The sequence below is a fragment of the Microcebus murinus genome, chromosome 22 (genome assembly GCF_040939455.1).
Source record: "Microcebus murinus isolate Inina chromosome 22, M.murinus_Inina_mat1.0, whole genome shotgun sequence".
NCBI classification, from domain to species: Eukaryota; Metazoa; Chordata; class Mammalia; order Primates; family Cheirogaleidae; genus Microcebus; species Microcebus murinus.
In genome coordinates this window covers 4311691-4333791 of record NC_134125.1, presented here as the reverse complement: position 1 = coordinate 4333791, position 22101 = coordinate 4311691, and the positions used below count along the sequence as shown (strand labels likewise).

General features: G+C 55.5%; 1 protein-coding gene across 3 annotated transcripts in view; it reads right to left on the bottom strand.

Annotated features, from left to right (window-relative positions):
• Nucleotides 1-22101, bottom strand: part of SCARB1 (scavenger receptor class B member 1) — a 62510-nt gene that overhangs the window by 5132 nt on the left and 35277 nt on the right. For all 3 annotated transcript variants that reach the window (XM_020282946.2, XM_020282947.2, XM_075996442.1), the window contains exons 4-11: nucleotides 20730-20933; nucleotides 18991-19086; nucleotides 17895-18010; nucleotides 16179-16345; nucleotides 11467-11585; nucleotides 7729-7802; nucleotides 2954-3005; nucleotides 2019-2165 (exon numbers count right to left, since the gene is read on the bottom strand). In XM_020282946.2, coding sequence (XP_020138535.1) covers nucleotides 2019-2165; nucleotides 2954-3005; nucleotides 7729-7802; nucleotides 11467-11585; nucleotides 16179-16345; nucleotides 17895-18010; nucleotides 18991-19086; nucleotides 20730-20933 — 975 coding nt within the window. The remainder of the gene's footprint in view (nucleotides 1-2018; nucleotides 2166-2953; nucleotides 3006-7728; nucleotides 7803-11466; nucleotides 11586-16178; nucleotides 16346-17894; nucleotides 18011-18990; nucleotides 19087-20729; nucleotides 20934-22101) is intronic.

The following is a 22101-nucleotide window of genomic DNA, read 5'->3' as shown; positions in this document are numbered from 1 at the left end:
GGGATGATCTCGGGCTGGGAGCGTGGCTTCAAGCTCCTTTCTGTCAAGAAACTGTAGCAAGTTCCCTTTTGCTGGCTGGGCTCTCAGCAATAGGGAAGAGGGCGCCCCAAAGGCGCCCCAGTGTTCATCTGGGGCTCAAAGATGAAAGGCAGTGACGTGACAAGAGCTGGTGGCCCCTGGCCACCTCGCTCAGTGGCAGCATTCTCCCCCAGAGGATAAGGAATTGGGACGTTCCAGGTCCGAAAGCCCAGAGCCTAGAATCGCCACCCAGCAAGCAAGCAAGCAAGCAAGCAAGCAAGCGCGCGAGCGGCCGCCAAGAGCGCGAGGAGAGAGACAAAGCAAGACAGAGGGGGCTGACGGCGACCCAAAGGCCAGCAGCGCAGCTGGGCAGCCTAAGGTCCCGTGGAAGGCCTCGGCCTGTGGCCCCAGGACGACTCAGGTAGGGGCCACCTCCTGAGTAGGTGGCTTTCCGGTTCATGCATTCAAACTGGCCTTTCCTCCTTTCCCGGCCGCCATCCCCTCCCCTGCCGCCGCAGCTGCCGACCACGTGCACTGCGCCCGAGCTCTGTGATCTCAGCTTTCCTGTCATCCTGCCACTACGATATCAGTAATTCCCTTAAAGGTCCTAAAGGTCTGTCTTGCTCCTGGTCAGACTGCATGGTCTGGTCATTCCCGTACCCCCTGGCCTGTGCGCCGTGCCTCACGAAGCGTGAGTCACTTGGCAAATGTATGCCAGTGAATGCCATGAATGAATGAACGGCCCCAGCCCCAGAGGGCTACATGTTGTCGGCTCTCTCATTCCTGCTCCTGAAGGCTGGATGCCCAGGGCTGGAGCTGCCCGTTTTAGCTCCCCTCCTGCCATCAGCTGCCCACTTTGAGCTCACCTGGGCCTCCTGACTTGTCACCTGCTCCTCCCCTCCAACGGAGGGCCTATTCACCACGCGGCAGCTCCTCTCTTTAAAAGCCTCCAACAGCTTCCCAGAATCAGTTCCAAGCTGCTCATCCTGTGTCACAGGGCCTGGTGTGACCTGCCCTGACTCCTCTCAGACACCACCTCCTACCTCTGTCTCCCCCTACTCCTCTCCAGGCACCTTGGCCCTGTCTGACCCTCCAACGGGCCTCACCTGTCCCTGCCACAGGGCCTTTGCACTGGCTGTTTTGTGGGACATTCTTTTTGTGGCTCTTTGCTGAGTGTCACCCTAGCCTTTCCACTCCAGCTTACACTCCACCTCTTCGGAGAGGCCTTTCCCCACACTGTACCTATACCTGTTTCCAGCCCCCGCCCCAGACATGCGCTGTCCAGTCAGGGAGACAAGCTCGGCTGCTGAGCCCCTGAAATGGGGCCGGTCCAGATTGAGACCCACTGTAAGTGTACAACACACGCTGGCTCGCCAAGACTTAATTTGAAGAAAAAAAAAAAAAAAGCAAAAATATTCATATCTTTTATATTGACTACATGTCAAAATGACAATCTTTTGGATATATTTGGTTTAAATAAAATTTAGGATCAAAATTAACTTCGCCTGTTTCTCTTGACTGTGGCCATTAGAAAATTCAAACTTGAAATCTCAGGTGTTTCCGATTGTGTTTCCATTTGACACCACAGCCCCAGCCCCTCACGTTTCCATTGTGTTCATCATCAGGGAAATTATCTTTTCTGATGTTTACTTGGTTTTCGCCTGTCTCCCCGACAGGAAAGCCGGCCCCCTCGCTCCCCTGAGCAGGATCTCGCCTGTCGTGTCGCCTGCTGTATGCTGGCACCTGACGGAGCCTGGCACCTCCGGCATCGCCGAACAAAGGGTCCAAGTGCCAGGCTTCATGACTCAAAACCCACCTGCACCCCTCCGAGGGAGGGCCCCAGGCCTTCCAGGACAGGCAGAGCAGCGGCAAGCGGGGTGCAGAGATGCGGGGGTGCAGGGCCGGCCCCCCGCAGAGACGCGGGCTCCGGGCGGACGGCGCAGGGGGTCCGACCCGAGGCCCCCGCCCCCAGCCACCCGGCCCGCCTGGCCCGCACCTACCTGGCTCCGGACGTGGTAGACGACAGGGATGAGCAGCAGCGCGCAGCCCAGGCCGAGGAGCACGTACTGCGCGTAGTGCAGCACCTTGGGCATCAGCACCAGCTGCGTGTAGAAGGTGCGCAGCGTCTCGCCCTCCATGGCCCCGCTCTGGGGAGGCAGAACGACGCGCACGTGAGCCGGGGCCGCGGGCCCAGAGCACAGCTGCCCCCAAGAACTCCGTCCTCCCGACCCTTCTCGCCCCTTCCGCTCCCATCCCGGGACACACGGCGAGACTACATTTCCCAGACTCCCTTGCGGGCGGGCGGGGCCATGTGATCGCGCCCTGGCCAATGGGAGGCAAGCCGGGCCCATGAAACCCTCCCATATGATGCTCCGTCCCTTTTCCCACCAATGAACGGAGCCGAAGCCTGAGCGTCTCCGGGAGGGCGGGGCCCCAGACAGGAAGCGCCCTGGAGCCCTGAGTGGCCACGTGGAGCGGAGCTCCGCCTCCCGCAGGCCAGCCTCCGCCGGGCGCGGAGCGGGTGGGAAGTTGGGGTTCCCAGGCTGTCCCGGCCTTAGCCCTCTGATTCAAAACGAGGCAGGCCAGGAAACACAAATGCAGTCGATAAAGTAAAACGAGCTATGCCAGAAGAAATTCTGAGAAGCCGGCAGAGGAGGAAGTTCAAGGGAAAGCGGCACCGTGAAACCAACTTCCCTCTCCCAGGAGAGGTGGCCACACCGTGAACAAGACAGTTCACACCCGAGCCGCTTCACACTGCGGCTGTCTCCCCGTCCGAAGGGCTCCTCTGACTCACCTGGACAACTCACACAGGGGCCTGGGCAGGGCGAAATTTCCCACACGTTGTTCACCATCACCCGGGCCCAGCCCCCGCCCCAAATGCCCACCTGGGCTCCCCACGAGGGCCCCGAGACACCGCGAACGGACGCGGCCCTACCTCTCCAAACCACAGCAGCGGCAGGACCACCGGCTCGATGCTCCCTGTTTGCCTGGAAGTAAGCAAGACATGGCAGGTGAGAGGATTTGCCAGTGTTTACGTCACGCAGCGTGGGACACTCCGGGGTCAGGAGGGGTTTGATGTTGCAACTATGGTAGTCCCTGCCCCACTTTTCCACGGTTTCAGTTACCCCTGCGCAGTTCAGTAAGATACGGTGAGAGACAGAGACCACATTCACAGCTTTCACGACAGTATATTATTATAAATGTTCTATTATTTATTATTCTTAATTGCTTACCATGCCAAATTTATAAATTAAACTATCATGGATATAGATGTATAGGATCAAACAATATACACCATATAGGGATTGGTAATATTCTCAGTTTCAGGCATCTACTGGGGGTCTTGGAACGTACCCCTTGCAGATAAGGGGGTCTACTGTACTTGATTGGTCAAGGGTGTTTTGATGCTGCTGGAAGGAATCTCCCCTGGCAAGGAGCAACTAGACAATTTGACCATAATCTATTTAAATTAAAAACTCACATCCCCCTATATGGCAGAGACTACCAGTGACCTAGCCAAGATCCATTCGTTCCTCTCAGACACCCTCCCGGCTCGGCGAGTGGGAATCAGAGACCCTGCTCCAGCACCCAGAGCCCCTCAGACCCCAGCCACAATCCGCCCAGCCCCCTGCCTGCTTGGCGCTCCAGCCAAACTGAATACACGGAGCTGGTGCCCATGCGCCCTTGGTGAGGCAGATCTAGCCCGAACCCTCACTCTGCCACTGCTCCCGAGGACACCCACGTCTGGTCTTGCCCAGGGGAACCACAGGTGTAACCAAGCTTGGTCACAACCTCCCACCCCCAACAGGACCCCCCACACAGCAGGTGCGTGGCAGTGAAGGCAGTGTAGGGCGGACGTTAACAGCACACACTCTGCTGCCCAGGCGCCCGGGTTCCAACCCCACCCGGTCCCACCAGGAGGGGAAGAGTTCACAGCCCAGGTCTCCTTAGGCAGGCTGCGGGCGACAGCAGCCCCTGGCTGATGTCTGGGAACCTGGGTTTTGGAAGGAGAATGGCTCGCTGTGTCTAAACTATTTGTACAAATAACGAGGTTTACGTTGAACACCAGCTTTCCTTCTAAGAGTCTGGAATGTGGGTGCCCGCCAGGCAGAGGTGGCTACACAAACCAGCCCCCAATAAAAACCCTGGGTGTTGAGTCTCTAACTGGCTTCTCTGGTAGACGACACTTCACGTGGCTTGTCACAACTCGTTGCTAGCAGAGGTAAGCACATCCTGTGACTCCCCTGGGAGGAGACTCTGGAAGCTTGAGCCTAGTTTCCTCTGGACTTGGCCCATGTCCCTTTCCCCTTTGCTGACTTCGCTGTAATAAACCATAGCTGTGAGCATGACCACATGCTGAGTCCTGTGAATCTTCCTAGCGAAACTTCGAGCCTGGGTGGGCTTGGGGGCCCCAACACAGCCCCTTACTAGCTGTGTGCCCAAGCACATGCTACTTAGCCTCTCTGAGCATCTTCTGTAAAACAGGGATTATAACATAGCTCCTCCTAGGGCTCCAGTGAGGACAAAGTGCAATGATATGAGTACAGTGCTTAAAAACTACCCAACATAGGCCGGGCGCGGTGGCTCACGCCTGTAATCCTAGCACTCTGGGAGGCCAAGACAGGCAGATCATTTGAACTCAGGAGTTCAAGACCAGCCTGAGCAAGAGAGAGACCCTGTCTCTACTAAAATAGAAAGAAATTAATTGGCCAACTAAAAATATATAGAAAAAGTTAGCCGGGCATGGTGGCCCATGCCTGGAGTCCCAGCTACTTGGGAGGCTGAGGCAGGAGGATTGCTTGAGCCCAGGAGTTTGAGGTTGCCGTGAGCTAGGCTGATGCCACAGCACTCACTCTAGCCTGGGCAACAAAGTGAGACTCTGTCTAAAAAAAAAAAACTACCCAACATAGAAAAGCACTTATTATTGGTGTTATACCAGTGGACAAATGGACACCCAAATATTCTATAACTTCACCATCTGGATTAAAGGAAGGCAGAATGGTACCAAGGGGAGATGGAACTCCCTCCGGGCCAGAGTTAACACCAAAAACCAAAATCCTCCAGTCACAATTACCCTCAAACATCTCTTGGGCCCACCAGGCATGGTGGCTCACGCCTGTAATCCCAGGACTCTGAGAGGCCAAGGCGGAAAGATCGCTTGAGATCAGGAGTTCAAGACCAGCCTGAGCAAGAGTGAGACCCCATCTCTACCAAAAAGATAAAGAAAAGAAAAAGTCTCTTGGGCCACTCATTAAGTAGAGTATTTTGCAGTGAAATGGGTTTGTGCGTATCACTTACAAACGGTGGAAAACAGTATAGAAATACAACGGAAGGAGCCATTCACTTTGGCTGCTGTGCTCTGAATGACTTTGTGAGAACCGGTGTAAATTACATGCAGGTTTCACGCCACTCCATTGCCTTTATGTAGTGAGCAAAGAGCACTGAGTTCCTCCCACACATCACAGCCAAACAGAAACAGCCAGAAATAGCTCTGCTTCCCCTCCAGACCCTTCCTGGCCCGGGGAGGGGTGGAGAATGAACATCTGATGTCACCACCACTTCCCTCTATCCTCTGCTACCAGCCTGCCAAGGAGGTCAGGTTAATGGCCCACAGGTCACCAACAGGCAGAATCCTGCTGAATCCTGCAGAATCCCCATGTACCGTTGGTCAAGAATGCGAATTACCTGCCAACGGGTGAAAATTGAGAGGGCTTCTGTTAAAATCCAAATTTGGGGGTCCTTTTAGAAAAATGCGGAGGATGTGGCCACACTGGGCCTGCACTCCGATGGGGTCACAGTCAGCGGGGGCTGGGCAGGGGCGGCACCCTTGGCTCCAGCCCCAACCTGCCTGCGGGGCTCCTCCGCCTGGGTCACCTGCCCGGCCTGGCAGCATCTAGCATCTGAGGTCACAGCGCAGGTGCCACGTGGCAAACCCAGAGCGAGAGCTTGGGCGGCAAACACCTCGCCGTGCCTGGCGCCGTCTCCCCACCCTCCCACCCGTCAGGAGCAGACCCCCTGGCAGCTTCAAATACAAAAATGAAACAGGAGGGTGGGAGTGAAGGCAACGAGCTGACAGCTGTTACTCCCTGCCAGTCTCCGACAAAGTGATATTCTTCCCAGCTGAGAGGCATTTTACAAGCGGAATGGATGCTCACATTCCGGCAACTCAGGAATCAAAGAATTATTTATTTATTTTGTTTTGAGACAGGTCTTGCTTGCTGGGACTACAGGCGCTAAGAGAATCTTTTAAAAAGTGAAATTGAAATTAGGGCTGAGCAAGGTGGCTCACGCCTGTAATCCCAGCACTCTGGGAGGCTGAGGCAAGAGGATCACTTGAGGTCAGGAGTTCCAGACCAGCCTGAGCAAGAGCAAGACCCTGTCTCTATAAAAAAGAAAAAAATAGAAAAATTTGCCTGCGTGGTTGTGTCCCAGCTACTCCAGAGGCTGAGGCAGGAGGATTGCTTGAGCCCAGGAGTTTGAGGTTGCTGTGAGCTAGGCTGATGCCACAGCAGTCTAACCCAGGCAAGAGAGTGCAACTGTCTCAAAAAAAAAAAAAAGGAAAAGAAAAGAAAAAAATTATTTCAGGCATGCTAAGAAGTACAGACGCTGACATAGCGACAAATCAGCATACCCCCTCACCCAGTTCTATCAACACGTTGTTCTGGTGAGGATGTGGAGAGACTGGAACCCTCCCACACTGCTGGTGAGAATGTAAAATGGTGCAGTGGCCGTGGAAAAGTCTGGTAGCTCCTCAAAGGTTAGACACAGAGTTACCCTGTGACCCAGCAATTCCACCCCTAGGTACACGCCCAAGAAAAATGAGGACGTATGTCCTTCCAGAAACTTATACATGAACATTCATGGCAGCATTATTCATTAGGGCCAAAAAGTGCAAACCCAGATACCCATCAACTAATCAATAAAATGCAGTCTATCTCTACAACAGAATATTATCCAGCCATAAAACGCATCGATCCATGCCACACCCGGATGAACCTTGAAAACGTTATCGTAAGTGACAGAAGCCAGTCACCGAAGACCACACAGCACGTGATCCTGTGTGTGTGAAATGTGCAGGTCGGGCGGACTCGCAGAGACAGAATGCAGACGCGTGGCCTGGCCGGGGGCTGAGGAGAAGCATGGTGATTGCTAATGGGTGACGAACACCTTCCAGAGTTGATCGTGGTGACAGACACACAGCTCTGTGACCAGCCTACAGATCGCTGAATTGTATCGTACATTCTAAAGGGATGAGTTTTATGATATGTGAATTACATCTCCATAAAGTTGTTATCTTACAAATCAAAAAGAGAAAAATCAGTGCTTAAAAAATTCGGGTAACACCAATGGTGAAACTTAAGGACGCTGTCTGGAAAGTTTCCGCTTGGAAGCACTGGGTCTTGCCAGGGTTTCCACTGTGCCGCTCCGCTGAGCGGGAAGCAGCCTGGACCCCAGCCCCTGGCCGGTGTTGGAGGGGAACGTTTGTTAAGGTTCGGGGAGAGCGGTGTGATCATGCAAGTCAGGCCTTGGCCGGAAGCTGAGACTCTCCCGGGGGAAGACCGAGAGGGACCGGATTCCATATCCAGTCGGGCCATCCCCTTCCCCAGGCCCTGGCTCCTGGCATTCGTCGCCAGGGTCTGGGACCACTGGAGTCCTGAGCCCCTGTCCTCGACCTGAGCAACTCAGCCCCAGCGCCCAGCCCCCACTCACCCGATGCCCTTGACGGCCTTGATGTAGAGGTTCAGCTGCAGCTTCACGGAGCAGTTCATGGGGATCCCGGTGACCTGCAGCGACAAACACTGTGAGGACACTGGCTGCCCTGGAGCTCCCCGGGCGCCTTCCACCCCTCCTCTCCCTGGTCCCGCTCCAGAGGGTGGGCGTCCCTGCTCGACTGCCCAGCAGTGGCGGTTGCTCCTATCCGACCTAACACAAGCGGCAGGTGGGGGAGTCCGCCCGCGTGGGGCTCGCCCCTGCCGGCCCTCAGGCCTCGAGGGGAGCACCTGCTCCCCGACAGTCCTTACAGCCACAGGCTCTAGGGGCCCTCCAGAAAGCAGGCCCCTCTCAGAACGGGAAAAAAAATAATAATCCCTTTCCTCTGTCCTCTTAAGACAGTGTTTCCCAAGGTACAGAATGACATTTTTCAGATGCCTCCTTCCAACCTCTACATGAAAAAATAGCTGTTCTCAATTCACTCCCAACTTCTCCGGATCATTTCAAAGAGAAAGTTCCTGCCAGGAGTTTGCATGGTCTTTAGTGCTGCTCTCCTATACTTTAAAACCTCCATTTTCTAAACGATGGCACTGAGAGCCGACCGCCGGCTCAGTGCCCCTGGCGGGCACCGTCTTCTACATGGAGCCTGATGGTATAATGTCCTTGTTCATTCTTATGGCTGTCTTCTTTCTTTGGAGAACTTTTACAATTTCCTACTTGAGGTAGTAACGGAAAGCTCCGTTTGTGCAGAATTTTTTTTTTAACGAGATGATTTTTTTAAAAAAGTACATAACAGAAGTGACACACATGCATCACCAAAACCAGGAAGGTGGTTCCAGAATGAAGTCAGGAAATTGTAGTGGAAAGAAACCTAGATTTGAGGTCAGAGGGACACAACTGGTTCTTCTTAGCTGAGAGTTGTTTCCCTATCTGCAAAATAGAGATAACTCTGCCCACCTCAGGGCATTTTTATAAGGATAAAGTATGCAAGATAGCCACACTCCATAAATGCGTGTGCTGTTATCACATACAGTATCAGGAAAAGGGCCTTCCCACACCCTACAGCAAACAGGAGCTAGTCAAAGGCCTTACACTTAGGACTGCGGAGAGTTTGAACTTGAGAACCTGGCGGGATGGGAGTGAGATCACCATGCGTAGGAAAGAGCCCATGCGGCAGGCCCGGGCTGCCCACCTTAGGCTGTGGGCAAGACTGGCTGGGTCGGGGAGCTCCGATTTCAGGAGGGTTCCCACCGTCTCCTAGACCATCTATGCAAGCCACACGGTCTATGCGGGACACCTGCTTTCCTTCTGGGAGTCTGCCGTGTTGGTACACGCCAGGCAGAGATGCCCACTCCATCAGCCCAGACAAAAACCCTGGCTGCTGGATTCTAGTGGGCTTTCCTGCTAGGCGACACTTCGTACATGTCACACCTCACTGCAGGGGGGATTAGATGCGTCTTATGTAACCCACTGGGAGAGGACTCTGGAAGCTCGAGCCTGGTCTCTCCCCGGACTCCTCCCCTGTGCTGGTTTTGCTTTGCGCCCTCGCCGTGGTAACGTCAGCTGTGAGCACCCCGAGGCCGAGGTCTGAGTCCTCCTCTGGAATCATCGAGCCTGGGGGTGCCTGGGGGCCCCGACATGACCTGCCATCCTCTTCTCCTCCCTGGAACACACTCCACGTTCTGGGGTCTCCACTTCCTTCTCCAAGAAATTTGTCCCATGCCCTCCCTGGCTCACGCCCTCAGCTACCTCTTAGGTCAGGCCACCTCTTAGCGGGCAAAGCCCTCCCCCCCATTCCATGCACCACTGAGAACAGAAACCTGGGCCCAGGAGGCCACCCCTGTCGCCACCTCTCCCCGAGTTCCAGGAGCAGAACAGGAGCCGCACAGAAGCAGCTTCCATGCGGTTTTCAAGGCTAATGGCCACCAGGCAGCAGACTGATTCCTGGTCCTCCTCCCAACGAGCCCAGACCAGAACCAAATGCAGAGGCCACCTCCCCTCCCGTCCGCCCCAGCCCAGCGGGTCTGAAAGTGGACGGCGGGAGGGGCCAGCGAGGCGGCTGTGGCAACGCAGCGGTCTGCCTCTCTCCGGCCTCCCAAGCCCGACTCCCTTTTCCTTGATGTGGAGGAGAAAAGGAAATCCGCGCACAGAAATGAAAGCTACCAGTGAGAGCACAGAAGAGACTATGTGCGTGGTGGAATTCTCCAGAAGCCAGCTCAGCAACAGAGGCAATAAAGTGAATTAACTCAGAGAAGGGAGGACATGGGGACCAGGGTGGGGGCCCGGGTGTCCAGTCAGCGGCTAAGAAGGTCCAGGGAGGGCAGAGGGAAACGGCGTGGAACAGCGTGTCAGGGAGCTTCGGAAAGGCCCGTGGGGAGTGGGGACCGCATGGGGTTGCTCAGACAGTTAAAGGTAGAACCGCCTCCACCCAGCAACCCCACGGCCGGGTGGAGATCCAAAGGGAACGAAATCAGTAAGTCGAAAAGCATCTGCTCCCCCACGTTCATTGCAGCGTCATTCACAGTAGCCAAGATACGGAACCAGCCGAAGTGTCCGTCAGTGGATGAGCGGGCAAGGAGAACGTGGTGTGCGTGGACACACTCGCACGCACACGCACACGGGAATATCACTCAGCCTTAAAAAGGAAGGAAATCCTATCGTTTGTGACAAAATGGGTGAACACACAGGACGCTCTGCTACGTGAAATGAGGCAGACACAGAAAGATAAATACTCCACGATTTCACTTACAAGTGGAATGTAAAAAAGTCAAACTCATAGAAACGGCGAGTAGAGTGCTGGCTGCCAGAGGAGGTGGGGAGTGAGGGGCTGGGGAGATGTTGGTGTCAAAAGGTACAAAGTTCCAGCTATAGCAGAGGAATGCATTGGGAGACCTAGTTTACAACCCGGAAGACAGTTAGTAACAATGTCACTCGGTATATTTGAAATTTACTAAGAGGTAGGTAGGTCTTAAGTATTTTTACCACTACAGGAAAAAAGTAACCAAGTGAGGCGATGGATACATTAGTTAACTCCACTTAGCCATGCTACAATGTATATATACATGATGCTATCACTGTTGTAAACCACCAATATATACAATGTTTATTTTTCAACTTAAAAAATTAATTTTTTAAAAAAGGCCTATCTATAGGCGAGAACCCGTGTCCACTTGGGAAACAGAGACCCACGGCATTTCTGTGGGGCGGTGGGAGCCACCGAGTCTAACGGCGCACCTCACAGAGAGCAGCTCTGCAGGGAGACGAGGCCACAGGCACGGGCTTGTCCCCGAGGCGGGCCGCACGTATGGCTCTGACACCCTCCTGGTCCTGAAGCTCGTAGACAGAGCTTCACAGGGGACAAGTTCCCCACAAGCTGACTTATCAGCAAGATGTTCCAGGCTCTGCTGATACCGAAAGATCTTTATGGCATCTTGGCACAGCCGGAGGGCCGTCTCTGGCTAATCTGCCGGAGACGCACCGGCTGATAATTGCTAATTAATTTACTGCCTTGTGGCCCGTTTATAGAACCAAGCCCCTTATAAAGGGATAATAAAATCCTTGAACTATGGAGTCAGGGTAAAGTAGGGACCTTTGATGGCTCGATATTCTAGAAGCTACCAGTTCCAAGGCAGACCAGACTTCCCATCACCCCGCCCTGGCGCAGCGCTGTGCCGGGAGGGGGGAGGGGGCCGTATGTGCAGCAGCCGCCCCGCCCCCACAGCAGACAGCAGGGCTCACCGGGTGGATGTCCAGGAACAAGGAATGCTCCTCCGGGTTGGGGTGCAGGCCCGTCACCGCTTCTGCCAGGACCGGGTCGGCATTGTAGAAGTGAGGATGGGAGAGAAACAAGGGGGCACCTAGAAGGCAGGGGCAGAGAAGGGGCGTCAGATTCGGGGAGCAGGTCAGCACACCCAGGGGCCCGCTTCGGGCCAGGCCTGAGCGGGGTGTGATGGACACGCAGCCGATGAGACAGGGCTGTGGTCCGCAGGGCCCCGTGATGACGACGACATGTGGATGCCAATGACCGGGCAGGGAGGGTCCCTTCCTTCCTGTGTAAAGAGGCCCCGGGTACTGGGACACAGTAGGGGACAAGCTCTGCCCTGGAGGAGGCTGAGGGACGAAAGGCAGGCGGAGGAAAGGGTCTCTGACAGGCGCCGGGCGAAGGGACCGCGAGCAGTGGCAGGGAGGTGGGAACTGCAGGGCGCACAAAGGGGCATCGCGGAGGTGAGGACAGAAAGGTAAGTCGAGGCCGGGTTTGAACTCTGGTGTGGGGAGGGTGTCTCCAGCGGCAAGCCAAGCAGCCCGGACTGTCCTCTGCAGGTAGCGCAGCGACCGTCAGAGCACTCAGGCGTGCACAGCCGTGGCCGGGCCACCGTGTCCACAGGAGGGAGGAGACACACCCGCTTCGCTCCTCTCCCGGCAGCCAGCACGTGTCCGTGGGGACAGACTTGTCCCCGAGTGAGAAACCCACGCATAGAGACGTGAGGCCAAACCCCGCCATCGACCGGCCCAACACAGCAGACGCCGCCTCATCCTCCAGACAGTGGGTGATGGGCCTGGGGACAACGGGCACAGGCACAGCGAGGCCGCCTCATCCTCCGGACAGCGGGTGACGGGCCTAGTGACAACGGGCCACAGGCACAGCGAGGCTGTCTTTTTAATAGAAAGAGATTAATTGGCCAACTAATATATATAGAAAAAATTAGCCGGGCATGGTGGTGCATGCCTGTAGTCCCAGCTACTTGGGAGGCTGAGGCAGGAGGATTGCTTGAGCCCAGGAGTTTGAGGTTGCTGTGAGCTAGGCTGACGCCACGGCACTCTAACCCGGGCAACAGAGCAAGACTGTGTCTCAAAAAAACACAAACAAACAAACAAACAAAAACCCAGATAGACTGGCGAGGGTGGACAGGTCTTCCAGCCCTATGAGCACCAGCAGAGACTTTTCCCTGGAAGCGACGGAAGGACGGAAAGGACTGGGAGACAGGAAGTCGCTGAGCACCTGCAGGGATGATGTTCTCCATAATTTGGAAAACCTGCTCCTGTTCTCCAGCCCCAACTGAGAAAGCAAGCCCACAGAGCAAACAGGGGGACCCCATCTTTACAGGTGGCGACGCTCTGGGGACCGTCGGTAAAGGAGGCGGCCGCCAAGCCAGGCCCTTGGGGAATCTCAGACGAGCCCCGACCCGCCTCGGAGCCCAGGCGGCACCCACAGGAGGTGGAGCCACCTGCCAGTGCCTGCCCACGCTCCGGCGGGAGCCCGCGTGCACCTGGGCACGTGTTTCTTCCGATTTTATTTCCAAACACGCCGAGCGAGACGTGCCCGGGCAATAAGCGGTAATTGATTTATTGCTTTACGGCGCATCTAACTGGGCATAATTGCCTGGGATTGCCACGGATGATAATTAATCGGCGCGGTTGGGCAAGTCGGAGGCTCTCACGCAGCAAGGAGGTTTGACTCGAGGGAGTTGTCTGGGTTCACGAAATTTTCAAGGCCCAGAAAGGCAAATGCGTGGGCACCTTTCTGCTCAGATAACACGCCACAGAGATGCAGACAAGATGCACCGAAGGGCACATGCAAACACCAGGATAAAGGTCAAGAAACAGGGACTTGGATGCCCGTGGACAATGGAAGGGGCGGCTCCCATTATAGAGTATTACGCAGCAATGAGGACGATGAGTGACAAGCACCCAGGACGTCAGGGACGGACTGTGCCACGTGCTAATGGGTGGAAGAGGCCAGGAAAGGAGAAAAAAGGAGTCGACACTTTATCATTCCATTCATACGAAGACCCCAAATAGGCAGAGCTCTGGTGCGGAAGTTGGGACAGGGAGGGCTGGGGCGAGGACAGCTTCATGGTCTGTTTTCTGATCTGGGAGCTGGCTATGTGCGTGTGTTCACTTAGTGGAGTTTCAAACTATGCGTGTCATTTGGACACTTCTCTGTATATATGTGTATTTCTATTTAAAAGAAAATACTTTGTGTAAGTGAATATTTTTAAATTCCCTTGCACTTTTGAAATTCTTTTGGCAGGTGTGCTAATAGGAAGCAGTGCACACCCTGCCCTAGCCCTTTGGAGGAGGCAGGTGTATTGTTTCTCCCCCATCTTCTGGTACTTACACCCCAATTTAGTCTACACTGGATTTCCACATGGATCAGCACATACTCCCAGCCATGTGTGTTGAGTGGGGCCGGCCCCACCCATGGAGCCCGGCTGAGCATGTGACACAAGTCTGGCCAATCAGCACAGGCCACCCTTGGCGGCAGTGACTGGCCCACAGCTGGGCATAGGATGCCAAGCAGACCAATCAGAGAGAACCCTGGGACTTTTGCTGGAGTGAAGAGGACCCAGGCAGCCCCTTTCTGCTGGGTTCAGAGCTGGGAGGAGGTGAGCCCAGAAACTCCACGTGGGAGAGCCTGCCTGGCAGCAAAGCCAGCCTGCCAGAACTCCGAGCCAAGACTTGGAGAAAGGCAGCTTCCGGACACCGTCCAAGCTCTGGATCTGTGCCTGATACAGGGATCTGCCCTAGAATTTTTGGTTAAACAAACCAAGAAGTGCCCTTTTGGCCCAAATCAAGTGGAGTCTAGTCTAGCATCTGCCACTTGCCACACGCTTGTTATAGCACACCCCCATCACGTGACACAACAGCCTCCTCCTTACAGGCGGAAGTTCCCACAGATACCGATGCAGAAGGAGTGGCACGAATAGGGGACGATGCCCGGCTGGCCACAGCGAGGAGACAGAGCCGGGCATTCCAGGCCCCAGTCCCAAACCTTTGCCCACCACGTGCCCTGTTCTGCCTGAAACTGCAGACAGCATCCAAACCGTTGGCAGTCCTCCCCCACCCCATCCCCAGCCCCAGAGGAATCCTCCAGGATCACCGTCTGCAAGACGCGGCTTCAACCAGACACCCCAAAAGGCAAGACACGGTCAGACAGAGGGTCAGACCAAAAGACAGTGAGGGAATGACCCACATGGAAATGCAGAGAAGGAGCTCTCCAAGCAGGGGGAACAGCCCGTGCAAAGGCCCTGGGGTGGGACTGCATTTGATATATTCTAGAAACAGGGAGAGGACAATGGAGCTGAAGAATGATGAGTGGGAGCAGCGTGGGAAGAAATGACATCAGAGAGACCAGCCGGGACCAGACCCTGCAGAGCCCCTGGCCACGGCGCGAGTTTGGACTTTTCTATAAACACAGAGGGAGCTGCTGGATATCTTAAGCAAAGAGTGGGTGACAATCTGCATTGTTGAAAGACAGACCCCCCCTCCCCGGGCTGCTGCTGGGAGCAGCGCTCCCCCCAGAACTTCCTGCGGTGATGGAAACGCTCCCCACCCGCCGCCCAAGTCGGCAGCACTGGACACACACAGCTGTCCAGCGTTTGAAACGCGGCCAGTGTGACGAAGGAACTGCCTTCTTAATTTGACTTTGTTGAAACCAATCTCAACGGAAACAGCCACACAAGGCCAGTGGTGACCACACTGCTCGGTCTGGGGCATGGTCCCTGGGGCAGGGAACAACCGGAGGGGCCTGGACACCAAGTGAGACCCTTTGATGGCCTGGGCCACGAGGCAGGGCGTAGGGGGAGGCGGGTAGGAGAGAGGAAGGGGCTCAGGACTCAATGGGGCCTAAAGCCACCTGTGCTTGCTGATGGGCTGAACGGTGCAGGGCAGGGTGGGGGAGGCCACCTGAGGGTCCAAATGGAGCAACTGAGGCAGGGGAGTTTCAGGGACTGGCACCAAAGATGCCAGGGGATGTCACACAGCAATCACAGCCCGCAGCCACACCCCGCCGGATGAGAGGGCTGCACTAACACACGCTGTCACCAGCTTCTTCACACTCCAGGATGGGGTGAGGGCCCTTCCCACGAGCCTCACTGGTGAGTGACAAATCTCAGTGTGGGAGGACAGATGGACGCCCCAATGCAAAGACGTCCACACCCTAATCCCCGGAGCCTCCGGCTAAGTTAGGAAACAGGACAAAGGGGGATAAAGGTGGCTCTTCAGCCACCTTTAAGATGGGTCGTTTGGGATCATCTGGGGGGCCCTTAAAACAGTAGGGGGGACGGGAGGAGGGATGCGAGGACAGAGTGGGCGGAGGGCGCTGCACTGCCTGCCTTGAAGGTGGAGGAAGGGCCCGGGAGGGAGGAGCGCAGGAAGAGGCAGGGACCCCGACTCTCCCCGAGAGCCCCCAGAGGGAAGCGGCTTCCTTGGTCTCAGCCCAGGGGCACCCGTGCAGCTGAGCTGCGGGACTGCCAGGCGATAAACAAGCCTGCGTTGTTCTAACACACACGGCGTCTCCTCTTTTCCATGTCACCTTTCTGCCACCCAAAGGGCAGCATCTCCAACCCAATGGGATGACCAAGGGCGCAGAGGCCATAGGTCGCAGGTGTGGGGCAGACGAACCCCCCCCCCGCCCCCTCGCCCCCCCCCCGCCCCGGGGCGACACGTACTGAACCTGCAGGTGCTCACGTTCTGGATGCCAGACTCCATGCACGGGCAGAAGCCTTCGTTGGGCGGGTAGTCAGACCCGTTGGCAAACAGGGTTTTGGGGGCCACAAAGCGGTAGGTGGGGATGCCCTGAAATATCCCCGGCTCCTTGTAGATGAGCCTCATGGACCTGTGGGGACAGACGAGGTGAGGGGGGACACCCGGACCACGCGGCTGCGCCAGGCCCTGCTGAAGGCTGCCCCAGTCCAGCCATGTCCCCCACCCTCGCTGCCACCTCCGGGGTCTCGGGAACTGCAGCAGCCTCCTGACTGGCCTCCCTGCCCCACGGCTGCCTCCCCCCTCCCAGTGCCAGTTTATTCCCTACGGTCAGGGGCAGCTTTAAAACAAGCACAGGACACATCCCACCCTCGCTGAAACCTGACAGGCCTTTTCCGTCTAACCTGCAGTTAGCATCCGCCAGTCCTCAGCACTCCCCACCGCTCCTTCCTGCCCCAGGGCCTTTGCATCTGCTGCTCCCTCTGCTGAAAATGTCCTTCCCTCAATCTCCACCCACCAGATTTCGGTGCTTCGATCAGATCTGAGCTCAGCTGTCAACTTCTGCGGTGGCAGCACCGCCCCACGCCCACCCTCTCCACCCTCTGTCCGTTCATCCTGCGGGTCTTTCTTGAAGGCACTTCTCCACTGCACCACCCATGCTGTCCCCAGCTGTCACTCATCACCCGAGGCTGCTGTCCCCGGCCCTCAGTCATCACCCACGGCTGCCCCACCCTTGAAATGGGGAAACCCCAATTGGGATGTTCCGTAAGTGTGACACACCTTCCAGGTTGCTAAGACTTGCTGCCCACACTTTTTAAAATCTTTTCAATATCATTTGAAATAACATTTTAGAAATACTAGATCAAATAAAATATACTGTTAAAAATAATTTCACCAATTTCTTGTTACTTTTTATATCATGCGGCTACTGGAAAATTTCAAGCTGCATATGTGACTTGCATTAATATTTTTATTGGGGAGTGCCAGCTTAGACAATGGCATCATGTCAATGTCAAGTTTCCTTGTTTTGAAAACAGTATTGTGGTTCTGTAAGAAAATGTCCTTGTTTTTACAAAACACCCCCTGAAGCATTTAGGCACAAAGGGCACATTGTCTCCACAGGCGGGTAGGTCAGGGGTCACGTTAATGACTTTTCCAGAGTGGCCAGAGTAGAGCAGAGGACAGGACTCGGCAATGGCACAGGAGGGCTCTGGGAGCCAGTGTCTTCTCCCGCCCCCAGCCAGGGCCCAACCGAGCCCCCAGGCTACACCGCTGAGCCCCAGGGGGCCAAGCAGGGTCAGCTGAGCTCTCAGCACCCAAACGGTAACTTTGGGGCTTTTCTTCTTTTTCAGATCATCTTCCTGCCAGAGGAAATCCCCTCTCTTGCCTGTGTTTCGCAGCCCCCTGCAACCCCAACCGTGTCCCGCTCCCCCCCCCCTCGTCCCTGACCAGCACCACCGGGCCGGGCCCGCCAGCAGCCACTCCCTGGGCCTGGCCCTCGAGGTACAGCCAGAGAGAATTCGAGACAGCGCCAGGGGCAGAGGAGTTAAAGACACAAGGAGTCAAAAACGCCCCCAAGTGCACGCCAAAAGCCACTTGATTCGGCCATGGCCATGAGCCTCCCGGGAAGCGGCCTGCCCGGAGGCCCGGAGGCCCGGAGGTCCGGAGGCCGGGAGCGTTACCGGCAGGCCTCGGGGCTGTAGAACTCCAGCGGCGACTCGGGAGTCATGAACGGCGCCCACATCTGCCCGGAGGTTCCGTTGATCATGTTGCACTGGTCGGAATGCCAGAAGTTCACCTGAGGAAGCGTTCGGACCCGGTCACTCAGGACGGCCGAGGCCCCTTCATGAGCGCTCTCGGGCGCTGCATGCCTAACTTGCCCTGGTGTAGACATGGCCACTCAATTCCCAAAGCTGGCACAGTAGGCTGTGTAGACAGACAGAGAGACAGACAGACAGAGCACCCACTGCAGCCTCCCGTTCCCTGACTGTGGACCCTGCACGTGTGACTCTGCGAGGGACTCGGTTCCTTCATCTGTAAAATGGGCCTGTCGCTCACATCCCCAGGTTGCATCAAGCAAGAAGCAGAGTGACCAGGAGAGAGGGAGGCGGGTGTCTGCCATCCTCACTCCTCAGAGTGGGAGCCAAGAGACACGTCCTCGGTCTGAGCCAGGGCGAGACCCGTCTCTACAAAAAGTAGAAATATCAGCCGGGCCTGGAGGTACGTCTCCGCAGCGATGACCGTTACTCGATCACGTTCACAAATGTTGGGAAGAGGCCACGAAGGTGAAAAAAGCAAGTTGCAAAACAATGCACGTAACCTGATTTCGTTATGTCAAGGAAGGAAAGAGCGCCGTAGCTGTGCGTGTGCACGCGGGCACGCAGACGGGTAAGGACGGGCAGGGAGAGCACACACACCCCACCTGGTAACTGCGGGCTTCCCAGAAAGCAGGGGGGCTGCAGAGGTGCAGAAGGGGCCCTTTGTGGATCTCTCTATTGTTTTGCTTTTTAATGTGCATGTCTTCCTGTGTTTCCAGAGCAGTATTTGGAAAACATTTTTGCGCAAAAGAAGAATCAAAGGAATTAAAGAGCTCAGTTCCTGGCAGACACCAGGCGCTCGGGAAGGAGTCGCCGGTTGCCGCCCGGCCCCCCAGCGGGCGGAGCCTTAACCACAGGTGACACCACAACTCCCAGAGGCCCTCCCAACGCCCTCCTCATGGCAGACACCCTCCCGCCCTCCCATCCCGCCGGCGGCAGGGGGCCTGCCTCTCGCCCCCACCTTGCTGAGCCCGTTCCACTTGTCCACGAGGTGGATCCTGCTGAAGTTTTTGACGCCCGTGAACACGGTGAAGAGCCCGGAGTCGGAGTTGTTGAGCTGCAGGCATGGCAGGGAACAGCGTCTGTGATAAGCCTCAGGACGGGGTGAAGGACCCAGGCAGGCCACCAAGCCACCCGTTCAGTTCTGGACTGTGCCCCCTCCCCCTCCCAGGAGGACGAGGCCGTTGTGTGAGTCGCTGCCACACCCCTGGCATGGGGGAGGTCGCAATGAGGAGAGCCGGGACTCTATAGGACGGACACCCCCCTGGATACCGTGGGCTGCGGCCTCCCCTCCCTTCCTGACTCCGGCACGGTCGGGCAGGATCACCCCTCCCCGCCCCCACCCAAAGCATGGCCACAGCTCAAGCAATCTTCTCTCTTTGGCCTCCCACAGTGCTGGGTGGTGTGAGCCACCACGCCTGGCCTATTGTTGGTATTATTAATAAATGCTCACCCAGTAGGATCCTTAAATCACAATTACAATAGCCAAAGTATAGCAGACACTGCTATTAACAGTTACCACCGAAAGTCCGCTCTCTCCTTTCTCTTTCGTCGCTAAACCCAAAGCTCTCTGGGGCATCAGCACACCCACCTAAAAGGCCACACTCCAGCTTTCCCTGCAGCCCGGGCAGCTGTGTGACTCAGTTCTGGCCAATGCAAAGTGAGTGGAAATTGGTTTTCTCCCTTCCTGAGAGGGAGGCAGCTGGGACGTGCTGTTTTATCCTTAACTCCTCCGCTTGCCCCCAATCTCCCACCACTTCTTCCTTCCTGGTCTGCTGCCTAGGAAGTGAACGTGATAGCAGACGCTCTAGCAGCTGTCCTGAGCCACGAGGTTATCTTGGGCATGGAAAACACACCCTAAGGAGGGCAGAGCAAGAGAGCAGAAGGCTCCTATTAATAGATCAATTAAGGCCTCACAGCTACCACACCAACCATGAACAGCCGACTGCTAGACTGTTGTTTTCAGGTTTTCATTATATGTGGTCAAACATAGATTATAACCATGCTAGTGGCTCTATAAGAAGTTTCATTTGCACTTCAGAATTTACAGGATGCTTTTACAGAATCATGCCGTTTGCCCCAAACTTGCCAATCTACCCACACAACCAGAACCTGTCATCCTGGACAAAGATGTATTAAGTGTCTATCGCGTGCAGGTATAGAATCACGATTCCACGCCACCAACACTCCACGCCAGGTCAACAGAGCCCAGAGAGAAGAGTGAGGCTAGACAATCCAGAGGGCTCATTGAAACCTGCACTGAGCCAAGGGCAGGAGATCAAGAGGTCGGGGGTCAGATGCTACATGGACCAGATCTTGGCTCACGACCCTACCAGCGGTGAAGATTAAGAAAAAGTAGGCAGCTCAGGGCAGTGCCATTGTCCATGTTTGTCATCTGACCCCCAGCAGCCACTGCCCTTCTTGGAGCAAAGCGTCCGGTTTTCTGAGCTAAGCCCCAAGCACATCATTTGATCCTGGATCAAGCCGCACCTGAATCCAACCCTAGAGTTTTCAGTTCCATGAGCTCCCAAATTCCCTACTTTGCTTAAGCCAGTTTGAGGGGAGCTCTCTGCCACCTACACCCCACAGCCCCGGGGTGCCCAGCCATCTCCCCAGGAGCTGGCGTCTGGTTCCCGAGCTGTGTCAGTGCAGGATGGGGCACAGCCCCAAATGCGTGGCTTCTCGCTGGGCCACACTTACCTCAGCAAATAACCCGAACTTGCCCTTGAAGGGGAACATGCCTGGGAAGTACTTATTGATGAGGTTCACCAGGGGGTCGTCGTACCCCCACATGATCTCGGCGACGGTGCGGTTCATGAAGGCACGCTGGCCGAGGGTGCTGAAGGCCATGGTCATGATCAGCTTCAGGCTCATGGGCCTGTTCTCCACCATCATGGCAGCGCCCTGCAGGGCAGAAGGACACCACAGGTCGGGGGCGGCATGGCTGGCCCTTCCTCCCCTGACTTCAGCCAAGCCTCAAGGCAGAGTCCATATGGGTAAATGCTCAGGCCCAGGAGGGCCCCTGGAGTGGCATCCAGGACATTCTCTGATCCTTTGGTACCAAGACCACATGTGCTCTTTAGAGCACCCCCACCCTTGGAGCCCACACACACTTCTGGACAACCCAGCTTGCACCTGGATCAAGCCACACCTGAAACCTACACTTTCAGCAACACGGGCCCATACATTCCCTTTTTGCCTAAGGCAGTTTGGAGCACATCTGACTTCACTTGTAACCAAAGAGAGTCTTAATGGGGGACCGTACTCTACTTCCTTATTACCAGCGTCCTACCTGAACACCAAGAGCCACACGTCTGCTCTACCCAACATCCAGGGGCTTGGGATATGTGTGAATGGATTCAGTTTTGACTTTTTCTGGAGATACTGTCTTGACTCTTGGTTTATTTTTCTAAAGGCTCCTCATACAGAAGTCAATCTTCACATTGAGAAAAGTGAATAGCTAGTATTTCCTAAAACGAACCGTAGCAGTCTGGTTCTGTGGAAATTCACTATAATCTCCTTCACTTTCTAATAATTGTTTAAAGATAATAAACATATGGTTTTTTTAAAAAATCACAAAAGGACATAAAATACAAGTCCCTTCCCAGCCCCTGTCCCTCCTCTACCATATTCCTCCCCGGAGGCAGCCACTCGGCAGGGTCTGGGGTATTCCTGCAAAGATCGTCTATACCCCGGTCAGCAAACTCTGGTCCAAGGGCCAAAGCCAGGCAGCCCCACCACCTGTTTCAGTACAGTACATGACCTAAGAATATTTTTTATAGTTTCAAATGGTTAGAAAACATGCAAAGAATATGCCATGAAACATGAACATTATATGCAATTCCCACTTCAGCGTCCATTGCAGCATAGCCACGCCCACCGCCGCCGTCACCCTCTGGGACCCACTGAGGCCTCGAGCCTGGGCTAGTCACCACCGGCCCTGGGAAAGCTGCTTGCACACCTGGCCCTGCGCTGGGGTCTGGAAACTTGGATTTCGGGAGGGTTCTCTCCATTTCCTGGTGACAGGTGCCGGGCTATTGGTGCAAGTGGTATGGGTTTATGCCGGACACCG